This window comes from Contarinia nasturtii, unplaced genomic scaffold, assembly GCF_009176525.2.
Source record: "Contarinia nasturtii isolate CC-2019 unplaced genomic scaffold, AAFC_CNas_1.1 Cnas_scaffold_688, whole genome shotgun sequence".
NCBI lineage: Eukaryota > Metazoa > Arthropoda > Insecta > Diptera > Cecidomyiidae > Contarinia > Contarinia nasturtii.
The window spans coordinates 98,009-113,392 of NW_022198039.1; the positions used below are offsets into that span (position 1 = coordinate 98,009).

Here is a 15,384-nt window from a genome sequence, read left to right on the forward strand (position 1 = left end):
AAATGTTCATGCCGGCTCAAAATTGAGTGCCCTTTAGATTTATGAGGAAAAAAGCCAAGCCAGTCATACATTTTTTCGAGATAAATGACGATTAACTTCGATTTTTATCGATTTTTCCCCATTTTTCGAGGTCTAGTCAATCTGTTCTAACCTTTTACGCTGATTTTTTTTCAAAATTTCTTTATTGCTTCATCAAGATGACCTTAATGTCTTTCCAATAAGCTAAGAATTGCCGTTATTTTATTGAGAAATACCCCATCTACCTGTGATCAAAAATGGCCGAAAAATAGAAAATTGCCCGAAAAAAAATTTCAACTTCGGGATGCGATTTTTTTTTAAAACGAATTTTCCCAGATATGACACATACGCCAAATCATCACATATTTGGTCCCCAACAAACCCCTAGTTTTTTGATTTTTTTCATAGACACATTTTTTTTAAATTTGGATTACGTAAAAAAATTCATGGTCATTTCTCGCCGAAAATGTCACATAACACGCCACCTCGTGGACATTTTTGAAAATTTTTCCATTCTGACTTTGGATTCAGAAAGGTGAGTCTTTTACCTTTCCAACGACGTATAAATCATTGAATTACCTTTCAGATGGCCAGAAAAATATCCAATTGATGAAAAACTCAAAAAGGGCCTCCCAAAAATGTTCGACCCCAGGCCCAAGAGATATGGGAGACGAAATCGAAAATTTCAAAAGCACATATATTCTCAGTTTTCCATCTTCTTTCAATAAAAATTACAAAAAAAATGTTTTTTCAAAAACTACGGAAAAAAAAGAGGACATACAAACACCCCAAGCGACCAATTTTGAGGTTTTTGGTCATTTTTGGTAAAATGACCATATTTAATCCACTTTTCAAGCGATCGTTATGATATTTTTTTTTAACATTATCTACGCAGTCCCTAGATTCCGAAAATGTAAAAAAATAAATTCGAAAAAAGCATGTCGGTGGTCAAAAATTGAGAAAAAGGAATTTTCAGCGATTCTTTCAAAATGCCACCTGGCGGCCAAATTTTGAACTTTTTTAAATTTTTTTGCGGATTCTTATTTTGGTGCCCGAGCACTACTAAAATATGTAAAAACCCCTTTCCAAAAGTCAGCGGTCTAGATTTTCATGTCTTTAACGTATATATAGAGTGACGCAAAATATACATATTTCATATGTATGTGGGTATTGCGTCACTTGGGGGACTGCCGTCCCCCGTGATAAGCTTATGCATTGAAATGACAGACATTGATTAAAGTGCGTCTATTCAGTGAAAATAATAATGTGTGTATGTTGAACATACTTCAGCTCATATTTCAAAGTGTTTATAGCGTTCTTTCTTTTACCCTGACATCGATGAATTTTTCCATTCACCGGTGGGCGCCATCTATAAATCTATAAAAGACATTGCCGATTTTTGTTACTAGTACTGTGTTGACACAGCTCCAACGAACTTGATTTTTGGACTCCGAAGCCGACCGACGCTGAGACTATTAAATCCGATACCGACCCTTCTCCGACTACCTTGGATCGGATCGCTGGTCGGGCTCTTTCAGTGCTCGCAGCTTGGACAAAATTTATGTGATCTGATCAGACAATATATTTGGATTTTGTACGAAATGAAAACAATAGAAGTGATTGTTATAGTTTTGGTAGTATTTTTAAACCTATACAACAATACTTCTATTGTTTTCACTCCATATCATCGCCTAACGCTATCCAGATGAGCTGAAATATCCAGATGACAAAATCCAAATATATTTTCTGGATCTGATGTTAAAGAAAAATGAATGGGTCAGAATAAAAAGTCGATTTGTTTTTTGAGTCCATAAAAGTGAAACACAGAGTTTTTTACAAAGTTTATTTTTTGTATTAAGAAATGAATCATGTTAAAACTCCATGTTCCATTTTCATAGACTCAAGTTACAAGTCGATTTTTTATTCTGACCCAATCAGAACTTAAAGTTGACGAATTTCATCGAGCATCCGACTTATACCGAATTCCGAAAAAATCCGATGGCGAAATCATTCCGATACCGACCGTTCTCCGACCATCTTCACTGATTAAGATTCAGTGTATGCGTGTGTATTGCAAATTTTACACGAGCAACTATGATTGACGTCTGATTGCAGAATATGTAACACATACGGACTCTGTTAGTCTGCTCCTGTGTATTAGTTATATAATTCGCCAGAGCTGTATAATTTCGTTGATATCGCTTCGTAGAAAATCTGTAATATAGATCGTATGCATAGAATCTGCAATAGAAAATCTCCGATAATAGCGCCCACCGGCATATAGGTAAACATTATTTTGGTGTTTATAATAACAACATTTATTGAAATGATATTCAAAACGATCTTCAACTAATTGAATATCTTTACGAAAATATCGATTGAAATAAAACCACGACAAAGTGATTCTTTTTTAATGGAGTAGATGTTAAAATCTGAATTCCTTCATATATCCAAAGAACTGGGTATTTCAATTGAAAAAAAAAATCATCTTCTCTTTATTCTTATAGTTAAATGAGTCGAACTTCACAAATAACACGTTAAAAATACGATTGAGCATGATTTGAGCTCAGAAAAGGTATCGTCTTTTGTATTTTGATTGCTATTTTCGTATTTCATTCTGAAACCGTCATAAAGTAAATCTAAGCTGAAATCGGCTGAAATTAATTGCGGGTTCGGGTTAATATGTTGTAAGTAGATGTTTCATTAAGCAACGTGACTCTGAAATACAAGTAGATGATTGTAATTAGTAAATTTGCATACATACACCCAATAAAAATAACTATATTTCATCAATTAATAAATTGCTATTGCGTATGTTAAATCTATATGACTTTTTCCTAATGGTTAAGAGTTAGTTTCTTAAAACTATGTTGTGATTAAATTATATTTCAATTAATTTTTACATGCACAATGTATGTATAATATATGTTTCATTTAAATAAAAAAAATTTAATGAATATTGAAATTGAATAAGAGGAACAATGATGTAAAATAAACGAATTTTTATCATAGTATATTTTATGATGTGGCAAAGTATTATGCTAGGGGCTCGGAACTTGAAAAAAAAACATCAAAAAAATACAGTTTTGTATGAATTTGGTATATAGCGACAAATATTACAAATATTACAAATATTACAAATATTCGTGATTATCGTAGTTTTTTATAATTATACAGCTCGTATACAGCAGCGATTTGAAACACACACACAACACAAAATAAAATTAATAATCATGTTATTATTGCATAAAAACAATTTTCAGGCTAAAAAATTTATATTTCTTCAACAAAAAAAAATAATTTGGGTGAAGAACTTCAAAAGTGTGTAATTAATATTCTTATAGTAGATCTTTGTGATTTTATAAATGAGAGCCTGAAACCCAAAACAAGTTATAAAAATTCTTTTCGGAAAAAAAGCATTAGAATGTATTTTAAATGATAAAGGCGATAGAAAAAAACTGAGAGTCAAAAGAGCATATACAGAACTGAGAATTAAAACAGAATATAAATTCAGTTAGCGACAAAACAAACAAGCGATATGTTATATTTTGACGCTCAGTTTTTATTCGTCTCATGTTTTTGACGAAAGCAAATATAATATTTATCGGTTCCAAATAAAAAGATATACATTTTCAGTGCTAAAATGAGGCGAATAAAAACTGAGAGTTAAAAAACAATTTACAGAATTGAGAGTAAAAACAGCAAATCGATATATGCTACTTTTGCTCTCAGTATTCTATGTGTTGTATTAACTCTCAGTTCTCTATTCTCTCGTTTTGTACTCAATAATTTCTTATGCTCTTTTTCCGAAAAGAATTTTTATAATTTGTTTTGGGTTTCAGGATCTCAAATGACGTTCCACTAAATGACATGCACCGTTTGCCGCCATTTTGGGAATTTACGATTGTTTAAATCCAAAGCTCGGATTTAAGATTCATCTACAAACAACGATAATCAGGAATAATGATTTTATTCACGAATATTCACAGAAAGTGAAGTTATTGTTCACTACTCAAAATGGAACAATATTCGTGAATATGCATGGTTTTTCACGAATAAAAAATACTTCCGAGCCCCTAGGTATTATGCTTTCCGGTGGAAGTGACATTTCCGGATGAAAGATTTTACAAATCTTTTACCTTCATGATTATTTCAAGTTCTGACGTATGAATGTTAATAAAAGTATTTTATATTGTAAACCAACTGTTTCATTTAAAAAACTTGTTCGCTCTTTTATCAAAATGAATTATAGATTTTGAACTGACTTACCTCTTGTCAATAAATCTGAATATGTTCTTCATTAGACAATATTTGTGAAATCCTCTATCCATCTCAAGTAAGAAGCACCATGTTTTTGGACATTCATTGTGAGGTAATTTTTTAAATTTATAGATTTATTTTGATCACAAATCAACTGCTGCAAGAACTTACGCTGTAACTACATTTTTATTTTCTCATTTTTTTCTTTAATACGGCGTAATAATTGTATGCATTCATGGTTGACAATATCAGTATGAGTGTTTGCTGCGCATACCATCAGACTATTTCTATAGCCGTACTGATAGAAGTCACAGGTCTAGCGCCTCGAGGGGTCCATTTTTGAAATTTGATCAAAAATGTCAATTTTTTCAAAAATTTTAACACATATTTAAAACATTTTTTTATTATTCGTAACGCAAATAATTAAGTCAAATAGACCACCAAAATCGAGCGAAGCCCATGGACCTACATCTACCTGAAAATAGGGTCCAATCATGGCTGAACAATTTTCAAAAATATGACCCAACAAAACAAAATTTTAACCAATTAATAGGGTGGTCTGATTTTACTGAAATTGTCCGACTCACAACGTGTTCGTTCGCAAAGTAGAAATTGTTGTTCGTGTTCAAATGCTCAAATGAAAGGCTGCTCCTCTTATCGAGCCCACGTGACTCATGTCCGCTGATTGATTTTGTGAACGATATGAAAAAAGGCGTACTGTATGTTTTGAGTCACGTGAAAGTTGGTGAATTCAGCGAAGGTGTTGAAACATATTTATAAGAAGGTGAAAAAGATTGTTCACATTGAATAGACCTTTTAGATATCCATGAATGGATCTGAACTTCCAACGCTTCTCTAACAGAAATAATATGAGAATAAATTCACACACACAACTGTTTTTTTTTAAATTAGTAGTTTATTTATTTTGCTCCTGTGATAAGTGTCACATTAAAAAAGAAATAATAAATGAATGAATGTGTATTAAATAAACTCAGAAAATGAAGGCTTTCTCAAATGAAGGCTTTCTTTTCTTAGAAATTATAATTTAAATCTCCGGAAGAAAATTTGACATGTGAAACTTCATTAGAAGGTGAGTATTGAATGCGGCTAGGTGCATCCAATTGTTGTTGGTACTTCGATTGTTGCGACTGTGAAAATCGGACCGCATCCTGATTAATGTTCTCGTCAGCAGCGTATCCGCTACTTGGTTGTTGATAGGCGAATTGTTGTTGAGCAGGCGATGAGTATTGCTGCTGTTGCTGCTGTTGCTGCTGTTGAAGCTGTTGAAGTTGTTGTAGTTGTAGTTGTTGCTGTTGTAATTGAGATTGTTGGATCTGTAATGAATGAGAAAATGTTTTTCACAAAGTATTCAAGAGCTTGCTTGGAAGCTTTATTAAAACGTCACAATTAATTTCTTGAACTAAAAGAATAAAAATGAGTGGTTGTACGTTTTTGTTATATTACTTCATTTTTATATCTCCAATTTACGGTGTAATTAAATGTGATCACTATAAAGCTTAGCTTTTAGCCATTAAGACAGTTTTATACATCATCAAAACATAAATTGTGACATTTTTCTTCTGCTTACCTGTTGATAGTACGCGTTCTGTTCTTGTGGCGCTTGTTCGTATTGGCGTTGTTGCTGAGGAACTTGGTATGTAGTGTAGACATTGTTTGGTTCTGCTTGACGCTGTTGTTGCTGTTGTTGCTGTTGTTGTTGTTGCTGTTGTAATTCCAACTGTTGTCTGAAGTAGTTGTTTATTTCCTCTTGACCATTATTTTGATTGTTGGCAAATTGTTGAGGAGATGTTGAATATATCTGTATACATACATTTTGCAAGAAATGAAACACATAAGTAAGTCTGTAATCGCTGGATTTTTATAGTAACATAGCAAAAAATTTAATGATATTTCCTCAAAAACTGTGCCATAGTTCATGACGGATACAATCAGGGGCGTCGCCAGGGGGTTGCTAGCCTAAGCTCAAAAACCAGAGAAATGTCCTTTTTTTTCTCAACAAGTTTTTTGAGAAGGAGAAATCATTTTATTTTGCTAGGGATTTTAGGTAGGGGACCGGCAAAGCGATGACCTTTTTTTGGTCATCAATTTCATTTTTTTTTAATATATCGATTTCTTGAAAATCTTCATGGTTTTACATTTGCCTTGCCCCATCTACAGATTTACCAGCATTGAAATTGTAGTATTACTAACCTTTACATTAACATAAATGTCTGTAATAGTTAATAAAATTATAATAGCTATTAATGTAGTGCTAAAATCTAACATTACAATTTCAATAGCTAATACCGGAAATGTCTTGTTACAATAACAATGTGTTGTTAAAAATCTACCATTAATATTGAGACTTTTCAACACAACTTTAAGTTGAAAATATATTTCCAACTTAAAGTTGTATTGAAAAGTCTCTATGTTGTAGACACCTATGAATCCAGTGTGAATTATTTGATTTCTATGAAATCTTTCATTCTTGCGATTTCGGTGATTTCTCGATTCCAAACCTCAATATTGGACATAAAATACACTTATATACAAAGCTAATTTCACTGTGGTTGTGTGCGCCTATAGTAGAAGTCGCACACATAGTGTGTGTGCGGTACAATATACACAACATTTGACAGAAATCAAAGAAATCACAAAAATTGAATTCTGCGATTTCTGTGATTTTAATGATTTTTGTGATTTCTGTGAGTTTTGATTCCACTTGTCTACCCCCTAGAAAAGTCTTATTATTAATGTTAAATTTTTGACATAAGCGGCAGCGCTGAGTAACACATTATTATTGTAACGAAGCATTGCCAGTAATGTTAAAAGAATAGCAATAGCTATTACTGGTAATGCTAGAATCTAACGTTACAATTGTAATGACGTTACTGTAATGCTTCGTTACAATTGTAATGTGTTACTGCAAAATGTAAATCTGTAGCCCCATCTAGCAAAATCCTGGCGACGCCACTGGATTCAATACTTAAAGTCATTCTGTTTAACAATTTTATAACGATTTTCCATTCATTTTACCTCGCATAAATGTGCCTTTATGTAGAAATAGATTTCGAAGAAAATACTACAATATGCAAAAGATAAACTTTTCACATAAATTTATCTCACTTGGTTCATTTAACATTGAAATCTTCCATGAATAGGTTAAAGTCTGTTAGTATTTTATAATAATTCTACTTTCTGGCTCAATCGACAAATTTGAAGAATTTTAAAGAATATTTCACATTTAAATCCGTTTATTTGTTTGAAACAATCTTTGAATATCATTTAATTAGGAACTACATAAAGAGGTAATGTCAAATGCCTTTATAAAGTCCCTAACGCAGTTTCTTATACTCTTTTACTCACACACAAACAAAACAAAATGTCAAAAAACAGCTGTTCGACCGAACCATTCATAACCAACTTCATGCTACTAGTAGATTCGGAATGAAAATAATGTTTGAAAATTCTATGATATTTCGAAAAATGAACTAATTATTTTGGAATTTTTTAATCTGTTTAGAATAAAATAAATTTTTAAACATTTTTTGTACTAGCAATATTTTAATAAACATTCACTTATTATTTAATTTTCACAATTTCCATCAATTCACAAAATTTAATTCATAGCACTAGCATGAAGTTGGTTATATGTCAACCTTTATTCATTCGTATAAAAACATATTATGTTCACGCACACATAAATGTTGGGGAGTTTTGACAATTCCTCTTTAAATGTTGCAAAAGTACTTTCCGGGTCAATCGTAATAATTCTCAATTTACCTGTTGTTCTGGTTGACTCTGAGCCGATTGAAGCTGAGAACTTTGGCTGCCAGGATTACTTCGGGTATTGAAATGTTGTGTGAATGTTTGCTGTGAATTTGGCGTTTGTAATGTGTATGAATTGGTGTTTGCATCCAAATGATATGATAGCTGAGCTGATGCCAGTGAAATGCACAGAAGAAGACCGACAAAGGTGATTGATTGCTATTTAAAATAAAATCGAAAATATTTTATTAGAATAGAAGTCAATCTAAATCGGTGTAACGATATTTTTTCCTCGCAAATCAATTCAAATGATTGGCTTCATCGTCCGGAGAGTAACACAAAATAATAAAAAAAAATCGAAAATAATTAAGTTGGTTTGATTTGGCTTCAAGTTACAATAATTGAAAAGTGTCTATGTTCGAATTTCAGAGAGAAAATTTTGCTAAATATCAAATATAATAAGTGACCATAGTTGAGAGTGCTTTTATCATCTTAATTATACATTGTATTTCAAGATTATACAAAATGTGGCGTAAAATAGATAATGAATTTCATCACATATTTAAAAAAAAAATGCATTCGAATGGTGTTCCAGAATAGGCTGTTCGAGTTATTTATTTGCCGAATATTCTTTCTTTGAAATCATGTTGGCATGGAGTCCGACAAAACTTATGGTATGTAATAGGAGTGCAGATAATTTAGTGATTTCGACAGCCACTTGTTAAGAAATACAATGTTATATTTAGATCAATTTTTGTTTATCTTTTTACTGCCCATTTCGGTTACGCAATTCTATTTGGTTACATCGCATTTGGCGCGTGTTTACTATTATCATTAGACCGAATTTTGGTGGGAATTTTCCATGGAAAAAGATTAAATGTGTTGTGCGCATGGTTGTGTCCAAATATTGAATTTTTGTACATCATATTAACAACATGATATATTTGGGTCCGCACTAGCTTTCGGGCATTAATGAATATTCACTAAAACAGATTATGGCGGCAAATGTTCGAACAGAATTTCAATATTTAGAACTGATTGTTGTTTGTGTAATTTAGCGCTTTTAATTGGGCAATCACTGGGGCCATTTATTTTGATTAACAATGCTGTTAACACTATCGATGTTATCATCTGCTGGCGTCGATTTATAAAAAAGCGTGCTATATCTTACAATTTAATCTAAATCATCATGATAGCAAAAAGCCACCAAGAGCTATACCATAAACAATCGATTGTGGATGAAACGATCATTGAACCGACAAAGTTTTGATTACAAATTGTTTTCGTTATTTCTTCATTGGATGGCGCAAAAGCCGTTTTTACGTCATTTGGAAAGGCGTTAAAATAATAATAAAGCATAGATAGGTCGTTTGTTGAAAGTTTTCAACTCAATTTAATGTCTTCCAGCTTGAATGCGTTAGTAAAAATTGATAACTTTTCTTATTTCATTCAAAACTGAGATTCAGCTCGATTTAAAAATAAATGATATTTTCTTTGACGGTTATGGGTTTTGCGCGTAGATTATTTTCAGCGTATCGCAGCGAAAAAGAGGTTCGTTGAACATTAAAAAATAATAATATATAAACAATAGCAAAAGAGGGAAGTATAGCAGGAGAGAGAATGAGCGAGAGTAAAGTCAATGTAATCATTTATATTCATATGTGTTTTCCACAACTGTGAAAATAGTGGAGAGGCACTGCATGTGTAACAATTGACCTGAATGTTAAATAACATCATAGTAGTAACGCTAATGAAAACACCAAAGAAGTCTCATGATATAGTGCATGATACGCGGTCGTGATCGAGAGAAAGTTCAGCGCATATATTTTTTTATGCGATCAGCAACAGCTGAGTAGCGAACAAACATGAAAAATGCACTCGCCTGCTCTGACATGGTCTACCAACAACACTCGGTACTAATTAATGACAAAGAGATAAAATAAGACTTCACAGGTAAGCAGCGCCACAATAAAATTTGGAAGAAAAGATATTACATGTTAGCCATGTCTTTTTCGATTGATTATCAAGAAATAAAAAAAAACTAAATCGCGGACATATATAATATACATATTAAAAATAATAAATGGAAATGGAACAAATTGAAATTAACTATTGGTATAAATTCGAACACATGATTGAGAAGTTGCTATTTTCACTAAATAAAGCCATTTATTGATGAGATGTACAACACAATTCGCACTACAAAGTGACTCTGTTGAATTGGTTTCCGATTTTATTATCAATTGAACATAATTTGAAAACATAAACGAAATGACATTTTCAATGTGAATAATTTAAATAATTCAATTGAAAATGAAAACACACTTTGCCAAATTTAAATACAAACCTGCATTTTATTTTGATTTTTAATTCTCTTTTGTTTGCAAATACTTTCGTTTTATTTGACACTTATTGTGTGGAGTAGCAGCAAATAATACTTTTAATGTTACGAATTTTCCCGTTAGTATTTTATTATTGACATGAAAATGGTTTTTATTCAATTTCGACACTTTATTTGCTTTACACGTAAGAGACTTTATGAACCGTTCCAAGCTGTATTAAAAATGCACTGAAACCAACAATGTCATCGAGATCCATTAAATATGTAACACAAAGCCAAAGTCTCATCCAAGCTCAAAATACCGTCAATCCCACCTCGAATTGCAAAGCCTTCCGCTTGGAGCTCGTTTTTCACATAATAAACGGTCAGATATGGTATATGCATATGTCTGTATTATTTTATATTCTCTTTTGTTGCCTACCGCAGCGTAACCGCGACCACTACCACTTGCAATGATGCGCTTAATATCGAAATAATCCACACACACACATAACCATTTAAATGTCTCTTTCACAAAAAAAGACATTGATTTTATTGGTTCAGATAAGGTTCATTTTCACATGAATCATTGAAAGCACTTTTTGGCTATTTTCATGTTTTTTTGATAGCATTTTACACTCGCGTACTCACGCCATGACAATTTTTAAATTCACAATGTCTGCTTCATTAGATGTTGATAAGTATATACTTCTTTTGTGTGGAGTTTTGAGTAAATTGATGATGTCGCAGGCTTCATATACTTTTTTTCCGGTGCCATTCGATTCCTATACTTTATGGGATTACTCTAGATGGAGTAAAATGAATTTCTTATCCGAAAATTCAAATGGATATGCATTGAATGACGCCCAAGAAATAATAATAATAATAAAAGGATATGCTTGAAGCATCCAGTATTTTGCGTCTATCTCATCATTATTATCAGTTCCATGAATGACTTTCTAACATCATAATTCTTCCTATGTTGAGTGTTGTTAACTTGGAAAGGCAAAATAATATAGATATACTGTTGAAACGTCTTTCCGTATTTGCTGTTGAAGTCGGGCGTCATCAACTAAGTTCAAGATTAATATTGTTAGTCAACGTCAAATGACTCTCACAGTATATGGAGGCTCAATAAAGTCTTGTATATACAACCAAGTTTAAGAAAATATCGAAAGATGTTTTTGTTTGTAACATGATGAAAGTCGCAGCGTTGGATTTGCGATCGGAGATGGTACCGATGACGGAAATGTCGACTTGATTATCCAATTTTCCGTTGTTTTAGCGTTATAGTAAATTCATACATTGCCACGAATATTGTTCTTTTCAAGCATCCATAAAATCGATTTACCTTTCAATTTTTTTACATATATATTCGATGTAATGCAAAGATATTTCCATTTATTTTGTGATAAGTGAGGTTTGATTCACCTAGGACGAGTTTCATTCACCTTTTCTATTCAAACTTTATTTAAAGGATGGAAAGTGTTTCAATGCAGCATAATGAAGATTATGAATATCAACCGAAGCAAAAAATGTTATAGAATTATCACATCTCTAATGTTCGGGGAAAAACAAAACTTTGACCGACAAAAGTTTAAGCAAAGAATAAAGCGGAAATGCAATAGTTGTGAAGTTGTTGTTTCACTTTCTATTAAACCAATAACACTCTCATCATAAATATCTGATGGTGTTGTCAAAATATATACCACCAATTTACCGAGGAAAAAGAAAAACAAACTGGTAATGGTAATCTTATATGCCACATCTTTCGTTGGAAAAAGACTAAAGATGTCAAAGTTCAGAGAATAAGTGGTTTCACTTTATTTTGAGAAGAGAATTACAAAACATATGACAGCCTTGTCAATGTACAATGACATTTAAAATTTAATTCTCTAAAATGCCTGAACGTGCACATTCATCAAGATAATTGATTCAGGTGTTGGTAAATGTTTTTTTTACTACGGTAAATTGATATGAAATTCTCAACAAAAGAAAACAACAATATAAAGGTTGATTCACTTAAAGTAGTTTATTGGTTTGATCGAAAAATGAACACGCATAATGTATAATTAATAATTATATAAATCTCTAATCAGAAAACCATAGCACGGCCAATTCAAAGGGCATACACATTCATGTTCAGTATGGAACATTTATTGGAAATTTTACCTCATAAATGCCCAAACGGCAAACACAGACCATTCAGATGTAAAATAGATCACAAATTACATGGCCTTGACCATTTTGGCACTGGGACGATTATTCAAATTACAAATTTCCATCAAACTGTAGCTTTGGAAAATATATTGGCAGATTTATCAATAATATCCAGTGTATAAAGGCGTAGAAACGCAAGCATTCAAGAGAAAAATCAACACAAGAAATTGATTTTTAAAAAAGTCAGTCAATACTCAACACACGCCATTGACGCATGAACTGAATTCATTTTTTTTCTTTATACTTTATTCATGTCTTGTATCTGTGCCAATTTTTTTGGCAAAATCAAACCTACTAAGCAGCGTTCAACTTGTTACTTTCCATAAAAACACGTCAATCTCACCCACATATTACAAAACAAGTGCAATCTCTTTTCACTAATTTGCTATCGATTTAATTTTCCATACTTTTTCTGGTTCTTTTTTCTCGCTATGATTAGGTAATCGAAATGCACTCACGATGAGATAATACACTCACATGAGTAGCAGCTTGAATTTACGGTCATTTGTCGCTACGTAGTAGCATTGCCAATCTGGTTATGTTGTACTGTAAAAAAGCAATCGAAGAGAGAAAGAAGTTCGCATGAACAATGTGGCACATCGTCACGGTACACGGTCGTTTGTAGTAAACTTTATACCAACGAGATATTGTGCTGATTTCAGTGCTGAACAAATTTTCAATTTCCATATTTTTAAGCAATGGCATATAGCAACGTAATTGGTTGGCATTTTGTAATCATATGTACCTGATAAAAAAACAACTTTTTTATGATCTTGTAAAATTGACTCAACAAAATGATACTTTTCAGCACTTCAAATTCGAATACAGTGAGTTGTGTTCAAATATGTTGAAAAAAACGTGCGGCCTGAGACTCTTGAATCAATTCAAAATCTCCGTTCGATTTTGTTGTGTTGTTCCAATTGTGTATGTATCGAATTTTACGATGATTGTATTTTTTGCTTTGTTTTCATTTCATTTCTCCTTTTACTGCATTCAACTCAAGCCGTATAATGTGGCAGCATGTGCATTGCATATTCAAGACGACGGTTTAACTGACATTTCACTAAAATCTATAGGATAAATATTTTAAACAAACTTGTACGGTTGTAGTTGACGATGTGAATTTTTTATTCACGTTCGTTTTTTTTCTTCTTCTTCTTTTATCTTTATAATTGTTCAAAGCCGATCGATAGCATGCTGCCGCATTATAAAAAGATACAAATAAAACATAGCAACAAATATCACAGATTTGCACGCATAAGCGCATTAAATTCGATCAATAAACGACGTGTTGCATTTTCATGAAGCATTCACAGTATCAAATGAATACGATAGAGAAACTTTTGTTTTCATTTTCCACTTAAAAACGATACATGTTGTGATGCATTGCGAGGCGCATCATAGATACCGTCACATTTGCTCTTCCCTCATTTCTTTGTTTCGATTTTGATTTCGACAATATTAAATCGTCGTATTTTGTATACCATAGGTGATTTAATGCCAACAGACACAGTAGATCATTTTTCTTATTTGTATTGAGTTGCGATGCGATATATTGTGTGAGGGCGCGTAGAAGGAGCCAGTCGCAACGGGTTAATAAAATGTAAATGGCAGATTGGGAAATTGAATGTCTTGAGAATGGTTGTTTGTTTATATTTAAATCATTTGCTATTTTAGCAATTTGACAACAATGAACGTTGAATCATCGTTTTCTTAACAAATGAAGCTAATAAGCTTTGAAATAACATACGTTCGTTTCATTATGCAATAGTTGTAATGGAATCATTTTAAATACATTGTAATGGAATTGAAATGATAAAAGGTGAAAATGGTAGCTCGTTGAGACTATTTGCACTGTTCATAAATAGGAATAGTAATTCATGAAAGGGAAACAATAACATATTCCGAAAAACATTACTAATTGTTGATAAGTTAAATTTCTATTCGACCGTCAAATGAATAACAATGACAGAGCAACAACCGCTACTGTGAACAAAACACCATAAATCAAATATCCACTTTCTCGAACGTGTGTGATTGCTTAATTGTTTGTATTTGAATTCGAAATGCGGAATATCATTCATTGTGTGCAATGAATAAATGTATATGAAATTCGCACAAAAAAACATTAAACACATTTGAATTCAATGAAATCTCCGCATTTAAATTCGTCTATTTAATAAAATTTGTTGTAGATATGTTGTAGCAAATTTTTTTTACAAAACTCAAGATGGTTTCTTCTTTACATATGGCATATTAGTCTGAGGATTGGATGCGTCACCGCGTTATTTTAACGCAAAATTGGTAAGAAAACAACGTGATTTTGGTGGAAAAAAGGTGTATGGGTTTCAGGAAAAACAGCTTAGAAGGTTCGAACAAAACAGCTTCAAAAATATTTTTGCTAATGGTTTTCAATTATTTGGAAAATACCGGAGTGTTCTTCAGAAAATTTCATTACACCTACGAATTGTATTCAAAATGAACTCATTACAGACAAAGTAGTCCAATGATCATAAACTCATTTCAATCAGAATAACAAACAACACCACTTCAAACCGAAGAAAAAATTGTAAAAGAGATTACTTTTTTAAACAACGGAACCAAATCGCTGTTCAAGTGTTTTTTCTTCTATTTTTTTCAGACATTGTGGAGACCTCAATAACCACACGTTAAGTATATCATTAATACAATTCAATGTGGAGAAAATTGAGCCAAACCTTGTTGTTTACTTGAATCTCATGAAACTTTTTTTTTATTTCAAAAGAAAATTGTGGCTTTTTCCCTTCTGAATAAATTCT

General features: G+C 32.1%; 1 protein-coding gene across 1 annotated transcript; it reads right to left on the reverse strand.

Annotated features, from left to right (window-relative positions):
* Positions 1-5,184: 5,184 nt before the first annotated feature.
* On the reverse strand, positions 5,185-10,623 carry LOC116340441 (putative uncharacterized protein DDB_G0271606). Its single transcript, XM_031766929.1, has 4 exons — positions 10,394-10,623; positions 8,062-8,265; positions 5,867-6,097; positions 5,185-5,612 (listed from the first exon to the last, which is right to left on the reverse strand). The coding sequence occupies exons 1-4, from the start codon at positions 10,397-10,399 to the stop codon at positions 5,310-5,312; spliced, it is 744 nt and encodes a 247-aa protein (XP_031622789.1). The 5' UTR covers positions 10,400-10,623; the 3' UTR covers positions 5,185-5,309.
* Positions 10,624-15,384: the final 4,761 nt, after the last annotated feature.